This window comes from Nyctereutes procyonoides, unplaced genomic scaffold (genome assembly GCF_905146905.1).
Source record: "Nyctereutes procyonoides isolate TBG_1078 unplaced genomic scaffold, NYPRO_anot_genome, whole genome shotgun sequence".
Taxonomy (NCBI): Eukaryota; Metazoa; Chordata; class Mammalia; order Carnivora; family Canidae; genus Nyctereutes; species Nyctereutes procyonoides.
In genome coordinates this window covers 51,270,322-51,293,125 of record NW_026575046.1, presented here as the reverse complement: position 1 = coordinate 51,293,125, position 22,804 = coordinate 51,270,322, and the positions used below count along the sequence as shown (strand labels likewise).

Here is a 22,804-nt window from a genome sequence, read left to right as displayed (position 1 = left end):
GTGAATCTTGATCTACTCTTATGTATGCTTGAAATTTTCCCTTAAAAAAGTTTTAAAAATTTCTTCACTGTAGACTTCATAAATTGGAATTTAGATTCTGTGAGATTGCCCCATATGTTTTACCCAACTTTATTGATGTATTTTGACCATTACTGAGTTTCACAGTTAAGTGGAGAATTAGAAAACTAGAATTGTCTTTAGAGGTCTACAGAGACTTGTATGAGATGTCAAGATACTGGGAATCTCCAGCACATAGAAATGCTACATGGCCCAAAACAGAACTTTAATGATGATGTTTAATATTAATGTAGTAGAAAAATGAGGATGATGTATAAGAGCAAGGACAGTTGCAAAATAATCTGGACCAGTAGCTTATATAATTTGAGCATGGAGCTCAATGCAGCTGATGGGTAAATTAGTTGGGCTCAAGAAGGAAGGAGAAAGTGGGAAGAGGGTCTGCAGTGGATTTGCACATGTGGATATGCTGTGTCGTGTTGTCTCAGTTACAGACTGAAGTCTCCAGGAATCAGAGAAGAACAGCCTATTGAGGTCACAATGGGCACAGTGTTCACAGTCCTTCTGTCTTCACAAAACCTGGAGTTGACATCTATGGCTGATTTGTTAAACTAGCAAACCTTCTAGGTTTTTCCAGAACCTGAGCCTGCGGTTGGGGGAACAAGAGGTTTGTGACCATCGTGGAGGAATGTGCTTGGACCAGGTTGAACAGGCACGGCATTAAGTATTTTTCTTTTTCACACTCCTAATAAGCAACTATATTCTCATAAAATTGAGGCCTACATTGAAGTATTGCTGAGTAAAAGCGAAATTCCCCTTTACCCCAACTCTGCTTCTACTCCCCACCCCATAAGGGAATCGCTACTCACAGTTTAGGGTGCATCTTTTCCTTCTCTCTTCCAGTTCATAGTTGACCTTCACGTCTCGAAATCAGAAAGAGAAAAGTCCCAATGTCCAAATCTGATGGTGGTTCTCTGGGTCTCTCTTTTAATTGGGTTTAAATGTTTAATATTTAAATTTCAGAGCACCTCACATAGGATGATGGGACAGGCCATTTGCAGTGTATTGGTCTCACAGACTGTCATCTCTCTGTGGCCGAGGCTGGCTTTTACTACCACGTTTTGTTGCCCTGGTGCTTGGTGAAGAGCTGGCACGGAGGAGGCACAGACTGTTTAATGCGGGTGGCTGGGTGGACGGGTGGCGGGCTGCCTGGATAAATGAGGTCTGCAATCCCCCAGCAGTTTCATACTGAAGGGATATTTAAGGGACTCAGTCTCTGAGGTAGAGGCCCAGTCAGGTCATCCAGACTCTGGCGGTGTGAGCTGAAGCCACTCTAAATGAAGAGAAATGCGTAAGAAATACACTTTAGCAAGGAGGCCTTTTGGGGAAAGCCCTGGACTTGCAGGAAGGAGGCAAGAGGCAGTGGGACATAGTGTCACCTCTCCAAGTCTCCTTTTCCTCTTATAGAGGGGAGGCTCATAAGAATGGGATTCACATTTGCCTGCTTAGGCAAAGGAACTTGTAGAATGACTCAGGAGCAAGGCCTGCGTAGCGACCCACCCGGTGCCCCCCCACACCAGGCCAGGCCAGGCCAGGGTTGCCTGTCCGCGCTGGAAGAACTAGGTCTTTCTCAGGCCGGTTGATACTGAAGGGATGTTTAAGGGGCCCCGCCGGCTCCTACAAACTCTGCGGTCTCAGCCGCTCACGCCCCGGCCCCTTGGCCCCCGCCCGCTGGCCTCGAGCCCCGCGGGGCGCGGCGCCGCGCGCTGCTGCCCCGGCCCAGGGCCGCCCCGCCCCGCCCCGCCCCGCCCCGGGCCGCGCCGCCCCCAGCCCCCGAGCTCCCGCGCCGCGCCGCCCCGCTGCCGCCCCCCCGTGGCCGCCGCGAGCCGCCCTCCCGCCGCGCCGCGGGCCCGCTCCCTCGCCCGCTGACGTCACCGCATTCCCGTCCCGGCTCCTCCCGCCTGCAGCTGCAGTGACGGGCGAGCCGGGCCCGGTGGCGGAGAGGACGTGCGGGCCGCCGCGCCGAGCCCGTCCCAGCCGAGGCCGGCTCCCCGGGCGGCTCGGGTGACAGCGTCGCGGCCGCCGGGCGCAGCGCGGGACACGCGCCGGGCACAGCCGAGCGCCGGGCGGACGCTTCAGCCCAGACGCGGCGAAGATGGCTGATGACTTCGGCTTCTTCTCGTCGTCGGAGAGCGGGGCCCCCGAGGCGGCCGAGGAGGACCCGGCGGCCGCCTTCCTGGCCCAGCAGGAGAGCGAGATCGCGGGCATAGAGAACGACGAGGGCTTCGGGGCACCCGCCGGCAGCCATGCGGCCCTCGCGCAGCCGGGACCCGCGAGCGGGGGTGAGTCAGTGCCGGGGCCCGAGATCCGGGGGCCTGGGGCTCGCACCCTTGTGCCTGGCTGCGCAGACCGGGCCCGGGGCCCTGCGGGGGCGTGAAAGGGGCCCGCCGCGGCGGTCGGGAGCAGGCCCCGGGCTGTGTGCGTTTGAGAGGGACCTGGTGGAATGGGGAGGAATCTTTGTGGAGAGCTTCATCGGAGGCCCTGCGTGCTTGGGACCGTGGACCCCGTGGCTCCGCGGACAGGAATTTGTCATGACATTCCATCCCAGGGCCAGCTCCACCACTGCCCGGCTCTGCAGTCCAGCACAGCCCAGCCCTCAGAGTCCCCACCTGAGCCTCCCCTTTGCCTGGTTGTCCCAGGCTCCCAGCTCAGCCCTGCGGGGATGGGCAGAACCACAGACCTCCGAGCCTCTCGTCTTAGCTCTTTTCTACCGCCGGCAAAACAGGGGAATGCTGGGTGCTTCAAGAACACGCAAACCCTTCCTGGGGGACCCCCTGCATCCTGCAGGCACTGGGCTAGGCACTTCACATGCATTATTAAACATATTTCAGAGATGGCAAAACTGAGGCTCCAAAGGTACACTACTGAAACAACTAGTAAGTGGCGGTGAAGATTTAAACCTGTTTCTGTCAGACTTGAAAGGGTCTCCTCCTGACCACACTGCCTTCCATACACCTGGCTCTGAGTTAGATACCAAGGTGGGGGCAAGAGCACAAAAGGCTGCAGTCAGATGTGGTCCTGTCCTCCTGAGGTTTCTATTAACCATCTTCTAAAGGGAGTCCAGGGCTACTGAGTTTAGTTTTAGATCTGGGTTCAGGACCTTGTCCCTGTGATAGCATTTTCATCAATGATATTCCTGTCCTGGTTCTGGCTGGGAAGAACAGTTTCTTAAAATATGTAATTAAAAAGTAGATAGCTTCATGGGTGCATCTAAAACAGCCAGTGCTACTCATTAACATTGTCATTTTGGTGGGGGTTTATGGGCCTATTGGAATAAGCACTAGCTTACTTTTTTTTTTTTTTAAGCATTTACAAGTTAGGTTCCCTATAGTCATATTTGTATTTTTTTTTGTCATATTTGTATTTATCTAACCTTTCCTGAGTGCCTACTCTGTGCCAGGACCACTGGAGATACACAAATGAATAAGATAGTTTCTGTGGCTTGAGGAGCTTGAAACATCTCCAAATCTTTTGATATAATAAATGTAACAAGCCCTTTGTAACATCTAAGAAACTGGAGGCCCAGGGAGCCTGAGTGTCTTGCTCCAAGTCATACAGCCATGAGTGACAGACAGATCTGGGACTTGATCCTAACCCTCTCAACTCTGGGCCTCACACTCTTTCAAATGCTGTAGCAGTCACCCTAGGAGGTGATGGGTCGGAGGGGTAGCTTTTGCCACCCAACCCAGCTGATAGTGGAGGGCTTCTGAAGCAGCAGCTCCTGGCACCTTGGCATGGATCCTCACATCCCAGGGAGTTCCTAGGAAATGCCTGTGTGTTTCATTATTCATTAGTCCACACTGCCTCTGTGAAACCACCAGCTTTCTCAGTCTGGTGTGCCCTGGAGGAGGTCCTGCTGAGAGGAGCTGATATCAGAACCCCTTGAGAGAGAAAGGCAGGTAGAACTTAGCCTGAGGGCAGCCAGAGGCACCTGGGAGTTGAGCAGGTTGTGGTGTCTCCCAGGACAGTGGGGCTCTAGGGGCTCACAGCCTGGATAGGAGGTTCCCTCTGTGGCTGGGGTAGGGCACAGATTGACCCCAGACCCAAGAGGACAGGGAAAGAAGCAGAGACATGGCCCTCTGAGGGTCTTCCAGACTCCTACCTCTGAAGCTGCAAAAGTTCAGCTGCCCTCCTAAGTGGGGCCTGAGGATCAGGGAGGTATTATGGGATTGTGGCTCAGTAAGTGGCCAGACAGGATGGAATTGATCTGACCTTTCTAGGCCTAGATGGTGCTGAGCAAGTAATCTTCCCCGACCGATAATGAGTGCCAGAAGCTTGGATGGGGAGGAGGAAAACTGCCTTGGCCTGCTGGGAGCTGAGAGAAGCTGGCTTCTGGAGCTGCCACCAATCAACACCTCTGAGTCTGTTCTACGTGATGCCCCTGTGCCGAGTGCCCGGCTGTTGGGTTCTTTGCTAGCCCTGGGGAAAAAGGTGTCTGATATAAGCCTGAGCCTGAGCCATGTTGAGTCTCTCCTCTGGGGCTGGATCTGGGGCCAGCCTGAGCAACGGACACTTTGTTTCCATTCGTCAGCCTTGGGTAGGGCCCAGCAGGTTTACATTTTTACACCCAGATTTCTGAGCCCGGTCCTGGCTCTGCCCCTGACTTGCCTAGTCAGTTCCTGGCAAGCCAGTTTCCCCTGCTCGGCCTCAGTAAGCTCCCAGGAATGTTCTGGACCCTCTCTGTCCTTATTCCAAAAGGGGTCAGGAATCTGAGAGAAGCAATGCCCACGGGGTTTGTCCGTGGGACTCATATCTGCTGGGCTTCTGTTCTGGAGGCCTCTGAATGCAAACATATGATTGTAAATGTGCAATAACCAGAAAGCACTGTGGGAACAGATACTCAATTCTGTGTGTGGGTGTGTGTGGATTCTCAAAGAGGCTGAAATTTCATCTCCAGAAGAATGTTCACAGGACTGAGAAACTGAGGCAGAGAGACTTTCTGAAGGCCAGGGTGGGCACCAGGATTGTGGACCAGCGGCCCAAGACTGGTCTGGTCTGAGTGGTGTGGAGCGGGGCTGCTTCTACTCCAGAAAGGTCAAGCATACAGCCTGGCATCATTGTGAATGAACACTGATAACGTTGGGTCCTGGTAGAGGAGCCCCTTTGCAGAAGATGCTGCCACTAAAACCCCATCAGCCCCAGCCCAACTTAGAGACCAAGCCACCTATGCAGGAGTAACCCTAAATTGAAAGAGCAGGGATGACAACATAGTTGGTCAGAATCAATCCCTGTTTGAAAATTTATATGAATCAGGGATTATTTCCATGAAATTAAGTATCCCTCCTTTCCATTCCCAGGCTGAAATAACAGTGGCTCCTGCTTAAAGCCGTATCTGGCTAGTAAAGGTGTAGTTGTCCATCTATGGGAAGCTCATGTGGTTTCCTGTGGCTCTTTGCTGGGAGGCATCACAGTTTCTGAGAGGCCTTAGGCAGGCCTTGCAGGTAACAGTGGACTCCAAAGAACAGTTCGTTTTTCGTTTAGCTAACACTGACGGCTCACCTATTATGTGCAGGAACCCTTAGGAACTGAATAGGATACAGAGCCTGGCTTGACAGGGAATGCATGACCCTTGGGAGGTCACAAATAATTGCATAAGAGGGTGGGAAATGCTGTACAATCTTGTGGGATATCCCAGAGGTGAGACCTTTCTTCAGTGCCTAGAGAAGTAGGGGAAGTAATGGAGGGCTTCCTAGAGGATGTGACCTGTGAACTGGGTCTTGGAGAATGACTGACTCCCAAAGAGCATTCTTCAGAGAGAGAAGGAGGAAGAAAGGCATGGCATGCAGCCCAGTGTGTTTAGGGAAGGAGGAAACCAGAATAGGGTTGTTTGTTTGTTTATTTTTAAATAGTTTTTTATTAGAGCACATGTGCAAAGTAGGAAGTGGCAGAGGGAGAGGGAAAAAGAGTTTCAAGCAGACTCCTAAGCACAGAGCCCGACACTGGGCTTGACACCCTTGATCTCATGACCCTGAGATCATGACCCCAGCCAAAACCAAGAGTCAGATGACCAACCAACTGTACCACCCAGGCGTCCCCAGAAAAGAGTTTGTGAGTGGGACTGGTGGGAAGTGAGGCAGGAAAGTAGGCAAGGCCCAAGCGTAGAGGTTCTCACGTGCTATGGTCTGAGGTTTGACGTCCTCATTCAACAAATATTTATTGAGTCCTATTATGTGTCAGGCACTGTTTTAGATGCTGGGCATCAGACAAAACAAAGTCCCTGCCCTCACAAGGGGCCATTCAAGTGGGGAAGATAGATGATAAGCACATATACAAATAAGCGTACCAGACTGTGCAGGGGCAAGAGGGGTAAATGTCCCAGCTGGTCGGGGAAGGCCCCTACTAAGACAACGTTTGAACAGAGGCTGAAGGGAGTGAGGGAACAGTGGATATGGGTAGGAAGGCCTTCCAGGCAGAGGGAAAGTACCTGCTGAGTTCCCAGGGCAGAAGCAGACTCCGTAGTCCACTGTGGTCCATGTTAGGTGGGTTTCTTTTTTGGTTTATTATATTTTTAAGCCAAGAAGTGATGTAGGTAAGTGTATGCTTTACAAAATGTCAGCCCTGGTGGTTGGTTTGAAAGAGGGTTGGGAGAGGGTTAAGCTGGAGTCAGGGAGGCCTATGAGTAGACAAAAGCCGTGTGCTCTTTTTTCTGATGCATTCATTCATGTTTAAACATAAGCTTCTGATTGGTTGCTAAGTCTTGTGTACCATGCACACCTCTGGGGAAGACAGTGGCGAGGAGGAAGGACCCAGGTATGGCCCTCTAGGTGTTTGCCACTAGCAGAGCAGACAGACTGAATGGGGGACAGAGAGCAGAGGGCAACATTGAGAGTCAGTGTTGCAGCAAAAGCCACAGGAATCTGTGACTAATCAGCTGTCAGGGAAAGGGACCGGGAGGAGTCACTGTTGAGGGCAAAAGAAAATCCTTCTGGGAGGAACAAAGGGAGGAAACATAGGGGCTGCAGTTCCTGCTCTCCAGGTGGAGCAGTTGCTCAAGGCACCGTGGGGACAGGCAGTGACGCGCTAAGCCCCTCTTCTTAGCTCCAGCAGACACCGCCCTGAGCCCTGAGCCCGCAGCGCCTCTGCCTGCCCACCAAGCACAGGCCTCACAATCAGCCCAGTCCTAGCCATGGCCAAGCGTAAATTACTTTCAGGTAGGTGAGGGCTGTTGCTGGCTGGGCAGCCGTTGCCAATCACAAAGCCTCTCCGAGCCTCAGTTCGAGCTGTAAAATGGGATGATAACTTCATCACAAAGTTGGTGAGAATCAAGTGTGACAATGGCCATGAGAAGGCATTGTGAACAGTTACAGATTGAGCCCAACTTATTTATGTATCCAGAATGTCTGCACGGGGAGGGGGTGCGAATATAGGCATGGACATAGAGGTCACTTGGGACGCTCATGTGGGACCATGCATTCTGTGCTTGCTTTAAGCTGAGTAATGGATACTGCCATGTCTTTGTTCTCTCTCTAGCTGGTTCTGAGGATATGGGGACCACGATCAATGGAGATGTGTTTCAGGTAAGCAAGATTCTATCATAGCAGTGGTAGAGACTGACAGCCTGGGTCTCAGTAACTTATGGCCCCATCATCAGTAGGATTAGGGCTCCAAGTTATTTTATTCACTATGACTGATGCACTGGGGTGGGAACATAAAGGGTTTTGACCTCTTTTCTTTCTTTCTTTTTCTTCTGTCATGTTGAGGAAGGGCACAAAGAATAAGCACCACAATAGCCAGGGATTGATGGTGTGTGACCTCAGGTAGCCCATGGTGATGTCCAGCAGGAAGAGATAAAGTGGCCCACAGTGGCATGGTGCCCACTGGCCCCTGCACGCATGTGTGCCACTGGTGGGAAGCTGAACTGAGTGGCCATCTCTAATGTGTCTGAGCATTTTAAGTGGACAGGTCTTTGATCCAGAGATTCCACTTCTTAGAATATTCCCTAAGGGAGGAATTGGACAAGGACTCCCAGATCTTTGCAGGATTATTATTATTTATTTGAGAGAGAGGGAGAGAGAACAGGGAGAGGAGCAGAGGGAGAAGGACAAGCAGACTACCCCTTGAGCAGGAAGCCCGACGTGGGGCTTGATCCCAGGACCCTGAGATCATGAACTGAGCCAAAGGCAGATGCTCAACGCACTGAGCCATCCAGGCGCCCCTGCAGGATTATAGCAGACTATGTTCAGAGCATAGCATAACATACACAGAAGTTGAATCACTATGTCCTACACCTGCAATTAATGTAACATTGTATGTTAACTCTATTCAAATAAAAATTAAAAAAAAAAAGAACAAACTAGAAAGAATTTAAGTGTCCAGGTCAAGGGCCTGGGTGGGTAGCTAAATTGGAAAACCACGCTCTTCAAAAGAGCAATCAGAGCTTTCTGTATTGACATGAAACGATGCCCACAATATATCAAGTGGAAAAGCCCCTTTGCAGTGTTATATGCACAGTGTAGTCCAGTTTTTTATTTTAGAAATACATTTGCACAAAATATCTGAAAGGATGTGCACTGGCTGTTAACATTGTTAACAGTGCTAACTGGCTGCTGACTGGCTGCTAACTGGCTGTTAGCAGTGGTTAGCCCTGAGCTAGAGGGGTGAGATAAGAAAAAGAAAAGGCTTTTACTTTCACTGGACTGTTTTAAAATTCCTCATAATGTCCTTGTATACCCCTCCCCCCCACAACACCTAGTAAGGATATTTCTAGTTAGACTACTACTTTCTTTACCCACCTACCCTACTCCCCTCCTTTATACACAAATCAGTTTAAGAGTCCTTACACTGGGAGGAGTTGGACCTCAGATGGCATTCCCAGGACCCCACAGATGCAACATTTCCCCTGACCCATGCTTGGGTAGGGTGCAGTCTTCACCAGATGAGGCTTCATTCCCACTGGACTAGTCAAAGAGCTTGACCTCTGGGGCTGCAGCTACAGGATCTCCTGAGCTCTACCCTACTGAGGAGCTGGCCTCCCAAATCCTCAGTGGGGAATAAACAATACTTTCTTATGTAAGAGGGATGGGCTGGTACCTTACACAGGAAACCTAGCCAAGTCTCATTTCTGGAAAATTACTCAACTATCAGCAAGCTAGAAAAGTCGGTCTCTAGGACTTTAGGAGCTTTGTGTCCTCTTGGGCCTGAGAGAACCCAGTAAGCAGCATTTAATTCTGTACAGTCTGGTAAATCATTGAGACCCAGGCTGCCCCTATCCTGGGCACACTCAAAAGGACTTCACCTGACCCAAAAGGTCTGTGTCCTGAAGTGGACCTGGAGCTGGAGGTACACTTAACACTGCAGAAATATCTCGAACACTACGAGCAAGATAATTTCCCCTTTCTATAAGTTAGGGTTTTTGAGGCTTCTCCATCCCTGACTGCCCAGCCTTACTCTCTCTTTGGTGGATACAGGAGACCCCAGGCCTCCTTCCCATCTCAGTGGGAACTTTTATTCTCACTGCTACTAATAGCCTATGCACATTTATTTGTAAATCATTTCACTCCATGTCCTCCTTGAATCCTTACAGGCAGGATAGGGGTCAGGAAGTAGGTAAGTCACTCAGGAAGTTAGAGGCAAAGCTCAGGTTCTCCTAGACCTCCTGCCCTTGATCTGTTGGTGGAACTGGCTGGCCACAATGGCTGGATCTTAGATAGAGAGACCTGCTGACTTTTGTAGAATTGACCATCGACCAGGGTCTGGTTTGTGTTGCAGGAGGAAGGTGGGGGGAAGCCTTGCTTGTACATACCCAGTGGTTTCAAGGGTCCTAGGCAGAGCTTTCTTGCTATGTTTCTTATTCTTTCCTGGCAACCTCTGGCCCACCAGGGGTCTGGCTATAAACCTGGTCCTCAAGGTGTAAGAATAAGTCTGCCCGCACCTATTCCAGTTCCATCTGGCACTGCCAGGGACAGGGATAGAAGGCCCCTGCAGGACTCCCTCCTCCTGCACAAACTCTCTCTCCTCCCACGCACTGCCATCATCCCCCTCTGAGCTACTTAGTGGAATCAGCAGCTCAGCTTAGCTTAGCTTTAGCTGGACAATCCCAAAGACAGATATACCTCATTCTCCTGGCTGTCTCTGGAATCACAGCACATCCTTCGCCAGCCTGACCCCTGGAGGTTCTCACAGTCATGTCCAGCAGAGGGTCCCTCAGGAGAAGGGTGCCAGGGAACTGGACCAACAGAAGCCCGGCTCTGACTGTAGCCTTTTGGTCCTGGTCATTTCTGGCCCCTTTCCTGTTGAGGTGGGGTGGGGGGCTCAGAGCATTCTTTCAGCCCCTGGGGAGCCTGCCTGGCCAGCTGGCCTGTGACCTGATTTCCTCTTTGGGATACTAAGTGATTAAAGAGGAGCTATGCTATGTCCCCCCAACCTCACTGCTCAATGGTAGGGTCAGGGGCAGGAAAATTCGTCCAGAGTGGCCAGAGAAGAGGAGCCAGCAAAGCGCTTCTCAGGACTCAGCATGCTGTCAACACTGCTATGCTCTTCCAGGGCGGGGAAGACCGCTGCACAGGGTCTGCCGGGCGCAAAGGTGAACCACATAGCCCTGCTGGCCCTCACAGGTGCACGTCCTCTGCAGGTTACAGGAGGCCCACAGCAGATATCCCATGCGGGCCCCACTTCACAGTCTGAGTGGGATGTCACCATTCCAATTTAATAGGTGATGAGACACAAGGAGCCCAGGGAAAGTACTTCTCAGAGGTTACACGTCCAGTGAGTGGCAGGAGGGGACTTAAAGCCCAGTCCCTCTGGTGCTGTGTGCCAGGCTGTCCTTGCACCCTCCACATTGTTTTGCAGGCAGTCACTTGTCCCTCTACTTAGTTAACTCATATGCTGTTAGACCACTCATCGTGCTCAGGGCAGTGGATGCAGCAGCAAATATACCAGCTATTGTCCTCAAAGAGCTTGCTTCTGATAGAGGACAGAGACCTGGAAAGAAGTAATGGTGGTGCAGGAAGGTAAGGGCTCAGGTACAGAGGTAGTATCAACAACTAGGAGTCCAAGTTCTTAACAATGTGTCAGGCATCATCCAAGAGCTCTACATGTATTAATTAGTTCATTTCATCCTCCCAACAACCCTATGATGCAGGTTCTGTCATTGTCCCCATTTTACAGATCAAGAGGAGGATGCACAGGGAGGTTTAATAGCTCATTCTCATTACATAGCTGGGAAGAGCTGGGACTTGAACCTGGTTCTGGCTCCAGGTGCTGCACTCAGAGCGCAACAGGGAAGGGATGCTCGAAGTGGGCATGTACATGGTCTTGGCTGATAAAGAAGCATGTGCAAATGTACAGAGGGTAAGGCAGTCTCTGTGGGCCTTGCCTGGAGCCTGGGTCCTGCCACAGACGATGGTGTGCTGAGGGAGCCCAGAGAGGCCAAAGCTACAGGGATGGTGTGATGGGAGGGGAGTGCCCCCACCCCCACCCTGGAGCAGCTCCCAGCTAGAGCCTGTTAGTGGGTGGTGCTGCTGGTATACAAGTGGAGGAGGCAAGTCTAGCTTAGCCAAGCTTCACACCCTGAGCCTCAGGCATAGCTACCTCTGAGCACAATATGCTTGGAATAACACTGAGCTGTACACCTGGGTATGTGGTGCCCGTGGATTTGCAGTGCGGCTGCTCTAGGGGCCTTGAGAAGCACCCATGGGGGTTTAAGTGGCCCTCAAGGCTGCTCCTGCACCCAGGCTGGGGTGCTGTGGTGGGCTGTGGCAGTAGAGTTTGGGTGGGATCAGAAGGCCTGGGCTTCGTTGCTGGCTCTCCCCAACCCAAGAGCTTGGACTACTCTCTTGGCTGCTCTGAGCTGATTTCTCACTTGTCAAAAGGGGATTCGAGGCCCTGCCCTGCTGTCCCCGCAGGGCTGTTGGGAAAAGTGCTCTGCAGCCCAGGGAAGCTTCTAAGTTCCTGGTCATGCTGAGGAGTGAGCTGAGGGGTGGTAGTGTGTGGGTGCAAGAGAGAGATGGGGGATGGGGCAGGGGGCACCTAGAGGAGTAGGCACCGGCTCTAATCTTGGGGAAGTAGACTCACCGGGAAGACAGAGTGCTTCACAAACCACGTGATGCACAAGTGACTTAGGTCCCTGCTGCGTGACTGGTAGGTTCACACCCAGGAAATCAGTTGGAATCTCTGCTCTGCCAGTTCCCGGCTGGGTGACCTTGGGACTCTGGAGCTAGAGTTTCTCTACCTGTAAAACACAGATGATGAAATCCATCGTGTAGGGTTCTAAAGATCAAAGAGAACTATTTAATTGTGATTTCTCTCCAAGTTTTAAAGCCCTATAACCTGGTAATCTTTGTTTAGGGTAGGCCTTATGGAGGTGCTGGGCCTGAAGGACAGCAGTGCAACAAAACTCGTGCCCAAGAGACCCTTCTCCAGCCCACATCCCGCCACCCCTTCTCCCATGCCTGGAAACATTACTTGTACTCAAGAGTTTCCCAAAGGCACTGGCCCTACAGGGACCTTACACTGTCAGTTCTGGTCTAAAATGGCCTTTCCCTGTCTCTTCCCATCCTCCTCTGCCCCCAGACTGGAATGACCGTGTCCTCCCTTGTCCCTGCTCTTTACCTGGCCTGTGTTAGAGCGCGTACCCCAGTCACGGTCCTCGTTTGTGAGGGACTACCCCTGCCAAACTCCCAAGGGACAGGTTGTCTTGTTCATCACTGTTCCCAAGCCTGGGCATATGCTGCTTCATTCAATAAATGTTCTAGAGATCATCCTACAGCCAGGACTTCCCTGTTCTAGATACTACACAGAGACAGGCAGTCTCAGTCCTTATGGGGCTCACTTTCTTGGGGCTGGGGTACAGGGGTGGAGACAGTAAACATGTAAACAAGTCATTTCAGGTAGCCAGCAGTGCCATGAAGAAAATGAAACAACACCTCAATAAACACATATACAGAAGTAACTGCAGTTATCTACACATGGGACATGCTCTAGGATCGGGTAGGTAGGGGCGCCTGGTGGCTTGGCTTCAGAACAGGGTTGTTCCTGGAAGGGGACAGGGTGGGGCACACTCAACATTAGCCATTGGCTTGTGTTCTCCAGATTAGAGCCCTGGAAGGGCCCTTTGGGTGTGGTGAGAGACTCTCTAAATTGAAGTGTAATGCTGTGCCAGAAACTAGAATAAGGCAGTGCTCCACTGGTCCCACCCAAGGGTGGGCCTCACTCCAGGGAGGTGCCGGGCTACACACCCTGCCCTGGGCCTGCCCTTCCCTCTCCCCGCAGACAGCTGGAGACTGCAGCCCTCGTGTTCCCACTGTGTGCCCCTTCACCCTGGCTGCCCACATACCTTTGAGCAAATGTTTACCTAGAACCTCCTCCAACCTGGGTGCATCTGGCTCCTGGGATGTTTATCCACGCAGTCACTGCTTATTGAGCACTGATGGTGCCAATGGCAGTGAGGAGCACCCCTGACACAGGGCAACACCAGACACTGTCTTGTGGGGAGAGGACTTTAAGCACCAATGTTCTTGATTTTTTTTTAAAGATTTTATTTATTTATTTGAGAAAGAGCACAAGTGGCGGGGAGGGGACAGAGGGAGAAGGAAAAGCAAGCTCCCCACTCAGTGAGGAGTCCAGTGTGGGGCTCTATCCCAGGACCCCGGGATCGTGACCTGAGATGAAGGCAGACATCCAACAGACTGAGCCACCCAGGTGCCCCTGTTCCTGACAGTTTTGATGAGTGCTTGAAGGAGGAGCACAGGGAAAGATGAAAGGATGGAGCAGGGGTTGAGAGGCTATAAACAAGGACCTGCTCTGCCCACTGGGAGCTCCTAATCCAGCAGGGAGACACTCATGCAGAAGGTGAAGGCGGTGACAGAGCAGAGAGATGAAGGGGTGTGAAATCTGCCGAGGGGGGTGGATATCCTAGAGCTGGCAACTTTAGAGGGTGGAAGAAGATTTCATCAGCTGGAGAAGGGAGGAGAGGGAAACAATTGCAGCTAAAGTGGGAGGAGCCAGAGGCCGGCAGCAGGAGTGTGTGGGGGTGTGCGCAGACTGGAATGTGTGGGGCTGAGTGGCAGGAGATGGGGTTGGGCTGGAAAGGGTCTCTGGCTTTGCGAGACCAGAGGGGAGTCACATCCTTGCCGGCTGTATTCTCAGCCCCCAGCACTTGGAGTCCCTAGCTATGGCAGGGAGTGCAGGGAAGTGGGCAGGGCCCTGGCCAGGGAGTCTGAGGCTTGGACTCCTGGCACCACATCATGCCATCTCTCCTGGCCTCAATTTCTTCCCCTAGAAGATGAGAATGAATAATAATAATTCTAGCTACCACTCACTGAGCCATCACTCCACACGGGGCCCTCTTCTAGATGTCTTACAAAAACTGTCACGTCAAATCTTCACAAGGCAGAGGTAGTTTTATCATTATTCTCATTTTTGGATGAGAAATCTGAGGCCTAGCAAGGTTGAGCAACTTGCCCCTGCTACACATACATCTAGTAAGCCATGGAGATGGGATCTGAACCCAGACAGTCTGGCTGCAGAGTCCAGGTTCACCACTGTGCGATCTTAGTCGTGGCCGTCCTGCCTGTCTCGGGGCTGCCTGTTCACTCAGCATCTTTACAGAGTATCTTCTGTGTGCCAGGCACTGTGCTGGGCAAAGGGGACACAGTGATGAGCAGGCTGGACAAGGACCCTGCTGTCACAAAGGTGACATTCTGATGGAGAAGGCAGACAGTGGACAAGCAAACATATCATAAAGTGAGGTCATTTCCGACTGTGGAAGTGCTAGCAGTGAATAAGCCTACAAGAGAGACTTTAATAACAGTAACACAGGGACTCAACTGTGTGCCAAGAAGTATTTAAGATTCTTTACATTTTTAAGTTCATTTCATTTCATCCTTCTATCAGTGTTGAGTGGATATTATTATTATTTTAAGATTTAATTAATTTTGGGCAGCCTGGGTGGCTCAGTGGTTTAGCGCCGCCTTCAGGCCACGGTGTGATCCTGGAGACTCAGAATCTAGTCCCGCGTCGGGCTTCCTGCATGGAGCCTGCTTCTCCCTCTGCCTGTGTCTCTGCCTCTCTCTCTCTCTCTCTGTGTCTCTCATGAATAAATAAATACAATCTTTAAAAAAAAGATTTAGTTAATTAGTTTACTTGAGAAAGAGAGACAGCATGAGTAGGTAGAAGGGGCAGAGAGAGGAGAGAATCTCAAGCAGACTTTATGCAGAGTGTGAAGCCCGATGCGGGGCTTAATCCCAGGACCCTGGGATCACAACCTGAGCTGAAACCAAGAGACAGATGCTTAACTGACTGCACCACCCAGGGGCCTCAAGGAGTGGGTACTCTTACTGAGCCTGCTTCCTAATGAGGGAGGTGAGGCACACAGAGGCCATGTCACTCACCCAGGATCTCCCACTGGGGAGAGCCGCTGGCAAAAGGCACAACAACAATAAAGGCAGAGTATAGTCACAGGAGGCAGCAGGTAGGAGGTTGCTGGAGACCCCTGAGGCAGCCACATGTGGGGGGTGTCCAGGTACTCAGGCAGCAGAGGCAACAGGGCAGGTGTGCAGGATGTTCACACCGGTGTGTGTTTGTGCCCTAGGAGGCTAACGGTCCAGCGGATGGCTATGCGGCCATTGCCCAGGCCGACAGACTGACTCAGGAACCTGAGAGCATCCGCAAGTGGAGAGAGGAACAGAGGAAACGGCTGCAGGAGCTGGGTAAGTACAGGGCTGAGGCTGGGAGCAGCTCCCAGCTGCGTTGGCTCTTTGGGACACGTGGGGGTGGGGAAGCCTTAGGGTACAGGACCCCCCACCCCTGTACTGCCTTAATGGCGTATTGGGTGAGGATGGGCCCTGAGGTTGCCTGCTGGGGGCTGATGGGAGGAGTAGCTGGGACAGCTGTGCCCTCACATTCCCACTGGAAAGCTGCCACTTACTCTGCTGTGGGGGTCACAGATGCTGCCTCCAAGGTGACAGAACAGGAGTGGCGGGAAAAAGCCAAGAAGGACCTGGAGGAGTGGAACCAGCGTCAGAGTGAACAAGTTGAGAAGAACAAGATCAATAACCGGTGAGAGGAGCTATGGGGACAGGAAAGGAGTGTGGGGACATGAGGGGAGCTATAGGGACATGAGGGGGCTGTGGGGACATGAGAGGAGGTACAGGAACATGAGGGGGCTATGGGGATATGAGGGGACTTGAGGACAAGAAGCCAGCCATGTGGACAGTGAGAGAAGTTATGAGATGACCATCTTGAGGCTGGATGATTTGGTGGCAAGAACATAAAGGAGAAGCTGAAGCCCTTGGGACTGCTTCCTCAGTTGCTGTGGAGTTCAGAGCCCTTCAGAGGTGGTTCACTGTTGAGCTGTCATCTCACCATGACAGGGAAGCAAGTTCTGCAGTCAGCAGAAGAGGTCTCAGGACCATGGCACGGGAGCCAGACTGCCCAGGGCCCAGCATTAGTGTCACAGAAAGCACAGGCCTGGTAGGGAGTGAAGAACCAACCTGGGTACAGGATTATACTGCTTGTAGAAATGACAATGCTTCACCCCAGAGAGGCTAAAGAGTAAAAGGAAATTAGTGGCCTGTAAAACAGAAAAGGCCAGGGGTGGGACTGCAGTACTAGTCTCAGGGGCTCAGACAAAGTCACCTGCCACTCACTTTTACTGTCTCTCCATGCCACTTTTCTCTCTTGCCCTGGAATGGGGCAGGGTGGGGGGAAAGATGGCCACCATCAGCTCCAGCCTTCTGCTATACTCTTTTGGCAACCTCTATGAACATAACATCTTGCTCCCACAGCTCTAGCTGAAATCCTTGACCTGACCCTTATTGGTTTGGTGTGGGTCCTGTGCCCATCCCGGGTCCAGAGATTGTACCAGGGGAGGGACTCTGTGATGGACCGAGCCTTGGCCATAGTCCCATTCCTTAGGTTGTACACGGAGTCATTCTCACCCAAACCACAGGGACTAAAGTGGGGCCAGCCTGATCCTGTCAAAGACGATCAGGGTGCTCTTCCTGGGAAGAAGGGGGATGGATGCTGGCAGGCAAAGACAGCGATGCCCACCAGAGGGCACTTCTATAGAAATGGTCTCAGACCACTTCTGAGAGTCTGGCCACCATCTCTGCCCTTGAGGCTGTGTCCTTCAGGGTACCTGGCTTGCACGGAAAGGCATGCCAGGCTCTGGGTTGGGCACTGGGGAGACAGAGCAGAGAGGGATGCAGTCTGTATCCTTGAAGAGCTTGGAAAAGAGAAGCACACATGTGCTGGTGAACTCACATTAGGCCTCTCTACAGGCAGGCTGTGGAAGCAAGGGTTGTGGTAGGAGAAGGACCTCTGTGTCTAGGACCTGGGCTTTGAAAGGTGACTGGAAATTCATTAGGGCAGGGTTGGGGAGACCAGGGAACAGCATAATATAAAAGGCTGTTGTGTTTTGGGCCCCAGGAAGTCAGGGAGTGGCAGGAGAGAAGGCAAGAATGAGGGGTCATGTGTGGAGGACCTCTAGTAACCGGGTTGGACAGACAGGGGCGGTGAGGAGCCACAGAAGGTTTGTGAACAGAAGTAGTATGGTCAGGGGAGTTTTAGAAAAGGGACACAAGCCATGGAGGATCCCTGCTCTCCTCTCTGGGTTGTGGTTAGTTGCTGAGACTTACAGGACTGTGCTTCCTAATGCTCTCCAACTAGAGGTACTAATGCTGTCTCCCTTTCTCTTTAACCCTCTGCCTGTCTGTCTTGCCATCTGTCTTCCCCCACCTAACCCTTTCCTCTCAAGGATCGCTGACAAAGCATTCTACCAGCAGCCAGATGCTGATATCATCGGCTATGTGTACGTGTCTCCTTTGCTCCTGTCACGGGGAGTGGGAGAGGACAAGGGCCCCTGTGTATGGCTTGAGTGTCCTGCTTGTCGGGTATAAATGAGTATGGCCAGGCAGGGGCCCAGGGGGGTGGCAGAGCAATGACCAGAGCAGGAGGTGGTGCAGGCACCCACTTTCACTTCTATCCCTGCAGCAAATGTTCATTGAGCATCTATTCTGCCTGAAGACAGCTTTGCTAAATCAGAGCAAAGAAAAAGAATGCACTGGTCATCCCAGGTGGGAGGGGCAAATGGCAAACAGCCTGACTCTGTCCTTTCAAGATGCCTCTTAGGGCTGGGAGGTGGGGTGAAGGAGTCTTCTGTTGAACAAAACTTTGAGTGCCAGAGCCATAAAGAAAATGCTCCCACGAATACCCCAGCCTCTCTCCTGCACTGCTCCTCCTCAAAGCTTCGGCCAGAGTTTGGCAACCAGACCCTGCCTAGACCACCATGGGCCCCTCTCATGTGTTCCTGTTTGGGGGCTCGTCGGGACTGTGACTAATCTAGACCTGAGATGGCAGATGGTGCCCCAGTTGGTTAGTAGTTGACAGGGTTGGGATGGTGAAGAGGAAGGAAAAGCAGTGACGAATGTGTGATGTCTGCCACATGCGTGTGTGCCAAGTATTTGCTGTTCCTCCCTCTGAATTCACCCTCAGCAGGCCTCTGGTGCTGTCTGGGCTAACATTTCTCTCACAGAGCACTGGACCCACCAGAGAAACAACCTTGTGGTCCTTCCTTCTGTCCACTCTCCCATCTGTTCAGTACTTACTGGCACTTGCCCAATGCCAGTCTGTTGGAACAGGAATAAGACAAGGCCTATCTCTACAAGTTGTTCATGGTCAGGAGAGTGTTGTCCTAAAGGCTGTGTGGAAGGACACACTGAGCCCTGGGAGCCACCATCTGCTGAGAGAGCTGGGGCAGGCTTCAGAGGCAGGACCTTCAGTTGGACTCTACAGTGTAAGAAGGGACGAGCTTGGTGCTGAGGGTGAGAAGAAAGCAAGGGCAGCTTCCATGAGTGGTCCATGGGGCCGTGGGGATGGCTGAACACCGAGGACAGGAGGTCGGCTCAGGGCTAGTTGCCAAATGCCTGTTGGGCCTGGTCTTTAAGCTGGGACTTGATCCTGAAAGCAGCGAACATCCATAGGAGGTTTCAAACAGAAGAGTGGGGATGACAGGGGCATCAGTGCTGGGCAATATACCATAGGGGGTTCAGTGCTTGTCACCCTTGAGGAAATAGCACACAGGGCGGTTCTGAAGAGGAGAAGAGTCTAGACCAGTGCTTCTCAGACTTTTCTGTGCCTACGAATCACTGTTCAAAGGAGATTCTGATTTAGGAGAGAACTTAGGTGAGACCATGATTCTGCATTTCCAGTGGGCTCTGTGGTAATATGATGCCAATGCTGCTGGATCACTGAACAGCAAGATTAGAGGACAGTCCCTTGTTGACCTACAGGGGACAGCTCTTAAGACAACACTCCCTCAGCGCCACTGGTCTTCCAACGCCACAGAGCACTTTACTTTTTCCCAAGCCTGAACACATTTGCCCCTTTGTTAGATTCTCAGGTCAGTAAGACAGATCAGCAAGGTGGAGGCTCTGATCCTCACTTTATAGGTTAGGAAATGAGTACACAGGAGGGGAAGGAAGATCACTAGGGAGGGGCCAGGTCACCTGATCCAGGGCAGCTCATCCTTCGCACAGCCTGTGGGGATCACTTGGAGAGCTCCCTCTCTGGCCTGTGACAGAACTGATCCTGCATGAGATACAGAAAGGGCCAGAAGGAGAGAAGGGCTTTTCCAGGGACCCTTGCTGGCCAAATAGGACATAGACCCAGCCCTCTCCACTGAAGATCTTTTATTATCTTTTTCTTGATGAGTCCCACATTGGCATTTGTCCACTACACTGTATTTACTGTACATTGTTTCTCCATTGTTCCTTAACCAGTGGCTTCTAGAACTGCCCACCAGAACTTCTGAACTGATGAAGAAACCTACCAATTTTCAGCCTAACTTGATTTCATCCAAAAGCAAAGACTCCCATGGAATATTCCCCAGGCCGTGGCTCCATGGAGAAAAGTCATTCTGGGTGAAAAAGAGCTCTATAGTCAAATATACTTGGAATGTAGTAGATTCTATCTGCATCTGATACTCCACCTTGGAGGTTCAGGATGCACATTAATTAGCACATTTACAGACTGAAAGTCTTGCTTTGAAGAATCTCTTTAACTGGGTTTTCTTTCTTTCTTCTTTTCTTTTCTTTCTTTTTTAAAGATTTTCTTTATTTATTCATGAGAGAGACACAGAGAGGCACAGACACAGGCAGAGGGAGAATCAGGCTCCACGCAGGGAGCCCGATGTGGGACTCAGTCCTGGGTCTCCAGGATCACACCCTGGGCCGAAGGCAGGCGCCAAACCGCTGAGCCACCCGGGCTGCCCTTAACTGAGTTTTCTTTTTTTTTTTTTTTTAAACTGAGTTTTCTATGTATATTTGACTACAGCTCTTTTCTGGAGAACACTTATAGGGTCCACAGAACACTGAGGCAATGCTGAATCAGGTACTCTAGTTAGTAAGGTGGTTGGTAAATGTACTGCCTCTGCTAAGTTTTTGGGAATGTTTAAAATAGCTGAGGTACTGCATTAGTTCCTCCAAGAGTCTTTAGGTGTTGGGATTCCCAGGTTGGGAACTCTTGCTGGAGAGGTAATAAATAGAATGCTAGGCTGGGAAAGGGGTCGGGGAGGAAGAGGCTACTTTAGTTAGGGTGGCAAGGGAAGACCTTTCTGAGGAGGTGAGGCCTGCACTCAGACCTGAATGAAAAGTGACAAGCCATGAGCTGGTCTGGGGGAAAGTATTCAAGGAAGAGGTGAAAGCAAGTGCAGAGGCCCTGAGGCAGGACCAAAGTAGGCTTCCTCTGATGGCTAGGCTGTTTTCGGGGCCTAGAACTCTGGATAGCCCCCCCCCCCCCCCGCCCCAGAGTGGGCCAGGCAAAGCAGCCTTCCTCAATAGGAGCAGAGCATCACTGATTCAGGGAAAAGGCAGACAGCAATGAAACCTCTTTCCTGTCTCCACCTGCAGGGCATCTGAGGAGGCTTTCGTGAAGGAATCCAAGGAGGAGACCCCCGGCACAGAGTGGGAGAAAGTGGCTCAGCTGTGTGACTTCAACCCCAAGAGCAGCAAGCAGTGCAAAGATGTGTCCCGCCTGCGCTCGGTGCTCATGTCCCTGAAGCAGACGCCACTGTCCCGCTAGGTGCCTGTCACAAGCATGGCCACAAAGCATGGGTTGGGCCTGAGCACAGGAGGAGCAGCTGCTTTGGCCATGGGGGCGTTGGTGGATACAGCACCTCCAGCAGCTGCTACATGCAGCCTACTCTGTTCCTCCCCATCTTCTGGGGCTGGGAAGGGGAACCCTCCCCCTCTCACCTCATTCCCTCCTAGCCCTGTGGCCCAGCCCCTGACACCTCCTCTCAGTCCACAAAATTGTGACTGTCCCTCCTGATGTATTTTTTTTTCTTGGCTTAAAGGGTGTGTTGTTAACTCTTTTTACACTTATTTATTATCATTCTCATTTCTCTGGAAGCCATAACTGGTGTCAGGGCTCAGTTTGTGCTTAGAATTTTCCCAGCTTCATGGCCTTGAGAGAAGGTGAGGTTATCCCCCTAGAAACCTTCCCAGCTGGAAGTGGATGTCTCAAACCTGTGTATGTCTGCTGCCTCCCTCTCCAGGAGGAAAGACAGCCTCTAATGGAATGCTTTTACAACCTTGCTCCTTTCTGATCCTTGAATAAGCCTGTGAGATAGGGATTCCGTTGTTGTCATCTTACAGCCATGGACACCAAGACTCCTGGAGAGCAGGAAGCTTTAAGTGGGAGGGAAGAGGCCAGACCGGAGGTTCTTGGTGGTAGCTCCCTCTGTGCCCAGGTCAGAGGCTGCTAAAGGTAGCTGCTGCCAGACTCCTTCCTTGGCTTTGGCCGATACCCTCTGGATATGGAAGACTCACTGCTCTCCGTCCTACAGCTGTGCCCCTCTGTGGAGCAGGAACAAATTACCAGTAACCACACCTTTCTCCTCCTCAGTAGAAGCTGCAAACAGGCTATGTTTAAGCCACTGAGACCTACACAATGTTTAAAAAGATTTGAGTGATTGCAAACTGTTTTAATTTTCCTAGAGCGGTCATAACAGAGTACCACAGTGTCGGCTTAGAACAGAAATTTATTGTCTCACCATTCTGGGGATCCAAATTCTGAAATCAAGGTGTCAGTAGGACCACATTCCATCTGGAGGCACAAGGAAAGGATCTGTTGTGCAGGTTTCTCTCCCAGCTTCTGGCTGCCCTGGGCATTCTGACTTGAAGGTGCATCACTACAATCCTGAGTTCATCTTCATGTTATCTATTCATGTCTATCTTTGTCCACATTTTCCCTTTATAAGGACACTAGTCAGAATGGATTAAGGCCCACCCTAATGCCCTCATTTTAACTAAATTATCTCTGTAAAGACCCTATTTCCAAATAAGATCCCATTCTGAGATACTGGGTTAGGTCTTCAACGTATCTTTTTTAGGGGAACACAATAAGCCCAATGGCTAAATATAGTTGCCTTCCTCTTTAGAAGTGCCATAGTCCTCACCACTTCCTATGAATTCCTTGAATCTTGAGCCAAGGGTCACCACAATGTACTACTTTACATTTATAATCTCTGCCTTACAGTTGAGGGACCATGATGGGAGCAAGAAACTTAGTGGGCCCTCCCTAGTTATGTACTCCTCCATGTAGAAAGCTAGGCTCTTAGGGGGCCCAAAGAGTGAGTGTGTCTTCTTTACACTTTGCCTTCTGGCAGATTGCAGCTGGTGTTGAAATTGATGGAGTCACACATGGAAGGAACCTGGATCTGACAGACCACACAGTCCAGGAATACTTGTTTGAGACCTGACATGAATGAGAAACTCACAGGTTGCCTCTT

The 22,804-nt window shown here is 51.4% G+C and overlaps 1 protein-coding gene across 2 annotated transcripts; it reads left to right on the top strand.

Moving 5' to 3' along the window:
• Positions 1-1,948: 1,948 nt before the first annotated feature.
• Positions 1,949-21,385, top strand: CLTB (clathrin light chain B). 2 transcript variants are annotated; one of them, XM_055325698.1, is made up of 6 exons: positions 1,949-2,357; positions 7,546-7,592; positions 15,605-15,722; positions 15,960-16,071; positions 17,771-17,824; positions 20,922-21,385. In XM_055325698.1, the coding sequence occupies exons 1-6, from the start codon at positions 2,171-2,173 to the stop codon at positions 21,091-21,093; spliced, it is 690 nt and encodes a 229-aa protein (XP_055181673.1). In that variant the 5' UTR covers positions 1,949-2,170; the 3' UTR covers positions 21,094-21,385. The 2 variants fall into 2 exon arrangements, with proteins under 2 accessions (XP_055181673.1, XP_055181674.1); XM_055325699.1 differs by lacking the exon at positions 17,771-17,824 and having other exon boundaries at positions 1,954-2,357.
• Positions 21,386-22,804: the final 1,419 nt, after the last annotated feature.